This window comes from Odontomachus brunneus, unplaced genomic scaffold (genome assembly GCF_010583005.1).
Source record: "Odontomachus brunneus isolate Ranch 3 - 2012 unplaced genomic scaffold, Obru_v1 Obru_scaffold_001, whole genome shotgun sequence".
In the NCBI taxonomy this organism is placed as follows: domain Eukaryota; kingdom Metazoa; phylum Arthropoda; class Insecta; order Hymenoptera; family Formicidae; genus Odontomachus; species Odontomachus brunneus.
The window spans coordinates 1,316,301-1,322,514 of NW_022639451.1; the positions used below are offsets into that span (position 1 = coordinate 1,316,301).

Consider the following 6,214-nt stretch of genomic DNA (forward strand, 5'->3'; position numbering starts at 1 on the left):
CAATTCATCGTCTTGGAATTTTTTTGGCTGTCCTGAGCGTGGTTTGTCATTGACATCAAAATCATTACTTTTGAATCGTCTATACCACTCTTTACATGTTGTATGTGATGGAGCTCGATCACCATAACCTTCTTCAAGTAATCGATGAACTTCTGCTACACTTTTTTTCAAATCAAAATAGTGCAAAAGCACATGTCGAAAAAACACTTTATCACGTTCCATTTTTCACAAAGCAAAAGAAATTGTTGTTTAGGAAAATAATTGTGTATGCTGACTAAATGTTATCGAGAAATGTCGAAATTAATCACAAACTACCTGTTTCGTTAGTAATAACTACTAGAACTGTTTGCATTGCCATCTAACATTTGCGGGCGGAAACTAAGTTAAGGTCCTAATACATGACATTAACATAAGACATAACAGAAGTACAACAATAATAAACCCTAAATATAAAACATAACAGAATCATAACAATAACAAACTCGCGCCTATCGATGTTTCAGTTTCCCCAATGATCTTCGTGCCTAATCAGCTGGTCGGCGCGCCTATCGGGACCGATGCGACCATCGACTGTCACACGGAAGCCTACCCCCGCGCCATGAGCTACTGGTTTTTGGGCGAGGAGATGATACTCTCCAACGAGAAATACACCACGAGTATCATGGAGAACAGTTACCGGGCGCACATGAGGCTCATCGTCAGGAATCTGACGACGAGTGACTTCGGTAGCTACCGGTGCATTAGCAAAAACTCGCTGGGCGAGACTGAGGGATCCATCAGATTATACCGTAAGCCGATGTGCACTTTCTACCCCCGCGTGCACGCGCGTTCATGTGTCCAGACGGACAAATCTTTATTTTTCTTTTTCCTCTCTCCCTCTTTCTCTTTTTTTTGCTACTAAGCGTTATCTCTGTGCGTTTATCTACGCAAATGGCGCTCGCTATACAGGGTGTCCCAGACTCTCCTTCGCAATTTTTGTGAGAACGGATTGAGATGAACATAAAATCTTATACCATTTTGTGATATTCGCAATAATAGTTGAGATATAGATTAAAGGAGATTGGTGAATGATCACGCAAGGTATGGTGAATGAGCTGTAGTGGCGATGTGTGCTGTTGTGTGCTTGTATATTAAGTCAAATGGAATAAAAAAGTCCTTTATCATTTTGCAAATAACTACGTAAATTTTTAGTTGTTGATGAAAAAAAACTGTGAATTGATGAAAGAAAATTACCTAATTGTGCATGATAATGTACAAATTTTCCTTAATTACTATCTAAAAATCAATATAGTCATTTACAAAATGGTAGAGGACTTTTTTGTTTAGTTTAATCTAATATATAAGTATATGCAGACGACGCGCGCTACTATAGCTCATTTATCATGTCGCGCGTGATCATTCGTCCATCTTCTTTAATTAATATCTCGAGATTTATTGCGAACGTTTATCGCAAAACGGTATGGAACTTTTATGTTCACCTCAATCCGTTTTACGTTCTCACAAAAATTGCGGGGGGAGAGTCTGGGACATCTCGTATACGGGATATCACGGCGCGGAGTCGGCGGAGTTCGCGACGTGAATAATTTAAAAGTGAAACGACTTCCTCGCGCGCGCGCGCGCATAAATCGCGAATCTCTTCCGCGCCTTTGTTTAATTTCGCCGGAGTCGAAGATTTATTTAAGACGGAGTGGACGTGTTAGCAGTAAATCGGCACGGTTAAATCGCCGTGTGGAAACGTCCGCCGCGTTAACGTAACCCGCGCCGTTATAAACCCCCGGACCGTTCTCCGGCAAGAGATAAGATGACCTCGGCTGAAATATGAATAAGACGCCGGAGAGTCGAATTTATCGGCCGATATTTAAGGAGTTATACGACGTCATTAAAGACGAGCGATTTTTATTTCAGCCATCCCGAAGCCATCGGCAGCACCGAAGGCGACGGAGATCAAGAGCAGCGCCAACAAAGAAGGTGAGAACCTTTATTGAATATATGCATTCCGACCACGCGGGAATCGATATCGCTCCGCTGCTCTTCTCCGACAATTTCCCTTCCCTCTTCCTCTCTCTTTCTCTCTCTCTCTCTCCCGCCGCAGTAACACAAATTCTCATTATCCACATTTTATTCCCAAATAGAGCTCCGTGCTTTCTTGCCTCCTATGACGCACTATGTCACCCTCGAACGAAAGAGTTGGCCGCAGGTGCGGCTCGCTCGGGTGGAGGGGCAGGGGCGAAGAATAACATCGAGGGACGGGATGTCTGAATTAGGGCTATTTGTCTTACACGCCTCTTTTCGCGCGGGAAGATAATAATTCGCATTTTTGCGTGAACGTCGACTGTGTTATTCAGGTTCACCGTGAATGGGTGTGATCAGAGTGTCCGCGCGACAATGTTTGATTAATTTTTCAGACACTGGTCATTTATTAAACGCGTGCAGCACGCGTCGAAATATTTTTGTCGCAGCGCGCCGTTAACGTTGGGTATTCGAATATTCGCGGACGCGAACGATCCAGTGAACGAATGAATGCGCAAACGAGGTGTCCGTCGCGCCACTTAACCCAGGATTGCCAATGTACGTGATTTTGACTCTGAGTGATTTCATAAAAACAATGTTTGTAATTGGTATTTATTTTCGTTCTGCAAAACATGATTGAAAACGTGCAGGGCAGGTTACAAGCGGAAAACAATTAAGGGAGTCAGAATGACTCGGCATTGGCAATAACGGGGGTGATTAGTATTAATGTCAGTGTGCTGGCATTGGCCATCTAGAGTTCAAAGCGATCGCTTTTGACACATTGACTGCCGTGTATTACGTAATGTGTCACGGCTAAAAAGATTTGCTGTGCAACTGGAAACTACACGGTGGCTTAACAAATCTATAGCCGTGATATTCGGGAAGCCAGTTCGCTATGTTACAGTAATTAAGTCACAGAACTACATAAGATTTGTATGGTCACGGAGAGAATATTGTAGTTTTTATTCTTATAAATTCTTTTTTTATTTTAAATTTTACTATGTTTCATTTTGTTTACTATGTTTTATGTTTACTATGTTTTATGTTTACTGTGTGTATTTATTGTTTTATATTTTTTTTAATTTTGCTATGTTTCCAATAGTTTTGAAGTAGACTGTCAGTAAGATCAATAGGTCGTGCTAAGGAACAAAGTAAATTTCGCTAGAAACATCACGGTTTCCGCTAAAAACAGCAAATATTTTAATAGTATATTCATGTTCCTCAAATATAATAAGTAGCACTTTCATGAAATGAAAAGTTAGAGTGAATTACTACAGAATGTCGATTTATTTCTTGGCTACAAAATCGTAAAGCAATTTTTATTATAAAATTCTCTCCGTGTACCTAATAATAAAGTTTGATGTTACAGCAGGGCAGATTTGTTAGCACAGCAAAGATGATTCTCCATTACAACTAATGGAGAAGTAAAGTTTGGTATATTACAACTAATCATTTTACTGTTGCATGAAAGGAAATTTGGTACATTAACGAATTTCATTATAATCAAACTATTAGTTGCTTCAGCATTAGAAGTTAGCTACAGCAAAAATGCTCATTGAAATGTCTAGAATATTTACTTTGCAACTATTCAAACAATTTAGCAAAATATTATAAATGTAAATGTGCATATATATAAAGATACATATAATTTATTTCAACATATGATATCATATATGCACACAATTATTAATATAAAAAGGGAAACTTAAATTGCATAATATATAATAATATATTTCTCATTATAGATATTTGTATTTGGACTTAATGGGGATGCATTTCTCCGTAAAACGAACAAAAATATTTCTGCATTGAATAAGTTCTTTATTGAATAAGCGCACAATTTATTTAATAAAATTAATCTATTTTGCAAATCTCAATTAACTCGAAATACGGTTTATTGTAATAATTAAGATAATATCAACAAAAATGGGTTCGCTCTATGAGCAGATTAACAATTGCTTTTCTTCAATAATTTCTCTCCAATACCAACAAATCTGCTTAGTTATAACACTTTGCTTAGCAAGCTCTATAGATTTGTTGAATCAACCAAATCATTTTTTTATGTGATTAATATTTCTGTAAACGACAATATTATATAAGTGTAATTTCAAATCTACTTTTGGGAATTAGTAACACATATGTCAAGGTCATTGGAGCTGACTCCCCTAAAGTGAATAATTACTATAACACTAGTACTAAACATTGTTTTCTTAAGACTCCTGGTCCCTCACCGCGGAACTCTCGATGACTCACTTGATGATGTCAGAAACGAGAAAATGCATGGCCAAAATCTTTGCAAAATAGGTTGAAATACAAAAATATGCCCATAAAATGACACTTGCAATAGATTAAATATATCTGTAAAATAGCTCAAACACTTTCCTTTCGCTCTAACAATTAATAAATTATAAAACTAATGTAAAATACAAGCTACTTTTTTAACCTGAATTTCTTATGATTTTATAGCGTTAATTTTACGGCTATTTATTGATTGTTAGAACAAAAGGAAAGCCCAACTATTTCGCAGATTTGCTTGATTGACTGCAAGTGTCATTTTGTGAACATGTCATTTCACTTCGACGTATTTTGCAAGAATTTTGCATTTTCTCGTGCATTTTCTCGTAAGATGACCAGACGTTTCGATTTTTTACCCTTTGTCCCGAATTTTTTCGAGTGTTATTCGAGACATCGATTTGTCATCATTTTCAATGATTGTCAAATAATTTTCGGATCTTTTTACCCCCCTCCCCCCGCTTCACACATTTATGAAGTGTCCTGAATTCAAGGCTGGGAAATCTGGTCATCTTACGTATACCGCGAGGAGAAACGAGAAGATTACTCACAAATGACGTCTTCACGATACGCCCCGGCGATCGCACATCGCTATTTTCGATACTTCTGAGACTTATTAACGTACGACACTCACTTTCGACAGATAAAAGATACGAGAAACGCGGAGCGATGTGGATCGGTATGTGCTCATGACTGTTGCTTGGCGCGATTCATTACCAACGCCTAGATTGAATAACCACGATGACAACTTCGTAGTACGAAACGAACGCGATTGGTCTAGAGTGGTTAGTAACTCGAGCAAATGGTTAAGGCATCCGCCGTACAGATCGCGTCGTTGTAGACGCGCGACTTCGTTCGCATCACTGGCGCGTTCACATTCATGCACTTTCGGCACTTTTGGCGCGCTAATGAACTTTTGGTGTACGTGATTAATAGCGCGCGCGTCTGCGATCTTTTCATGCCGAGCAACTGCCATGGATACAACGCTCCGTATTCCGTATTCTTTCGCTTGTGTCCTGCGAGTCTCCTGCGGAAATAAGTATTAGAGTGCCGAAAATAATGACGTGCGGTCGTCAGGACATATCGTAAGTACATTATTACGGAATAATTTCCCTTCTCGACACATACAGCTAAGATGACTAAACGTCCCAATTTTTCACCCTTTGTCTCGAATTTTTTCGTGTGCTATTCGGGTGCACCGATTTGTCATCATTTTTAATGATTGTCAAATAATTTTCGGATCTTTTTATCATACATTTATGAAGTGTCTCGAATTCTGAGTTGGAAAATCTGGTCACCTTATTTCTCGCTTCTGATGTCATAAATCAAAATGGCCACAGTGAGCAAGCAAGAGCTTTAATGTGAGAAATTAATTAAGCAAAAAAAAAAAACTGGCACAATAGTAAGCTTCTTCGAAAACCTCGTGGCCGAACGTGTTAAGGGGATGTTAGAGTCGATGGCAAACTCCAAAAATGTCGATAATGTAGAAACAGTCATCACTAATACGATTATATTACATTTTTTATATTTTTTGTATGTATTTCACACAGCAGAAATGTTTAAAATATATCATGGGGATATCCTAGAGATGTTGTAATATCTTTAGGATATCCCAATTATATATTTTGGACATTTACATGGGATAAATTTCATATAAATGCGTGCTGCTTTGTTTTACCACGTGCTAGCAGTAAACATGGTGACGCATATATAGAAATCTTTCTGCAAACTTTTCATATATCTGTGGATTCCTGCTTTCTTTTATAAAAATGTGGAAATGTTCCTTGAAATTTTTATGGGGCAAATATACATGCGATACATACAGCAACTTTTTGATATCACGTGAATATTTATGTTAACTAGTAGCTCGAGATGTCAATTTTAAAATTTTCTGTCGTCCACGCCACATATT

General features: G+C 38.1%; 1 protein-coding gene across 1 annotated transcript in view; it reads left to right on the top strand.

Moving 5' to 3' along the window:
• Positions 1-6,214, top strand: part of LOC116847839 (lachesin-like) — a 549,068-nt gene that overhangs the window by 456,929 nt on the left and 85,925 nt on the right. Inside the window, exons 8-9 of the mRNA XM_032823310.1 lie at positions 504-788; positions 1,906-1,968. Of these exons, the coding sequence (XP_032679201.1) occupies positions 504-788; positions 1,906-1,968 (348 nt within the window). The remainder of the gene's footprint in view (positions 1-503; positions 789-1,905; positions 1,969-6,214) is intronic.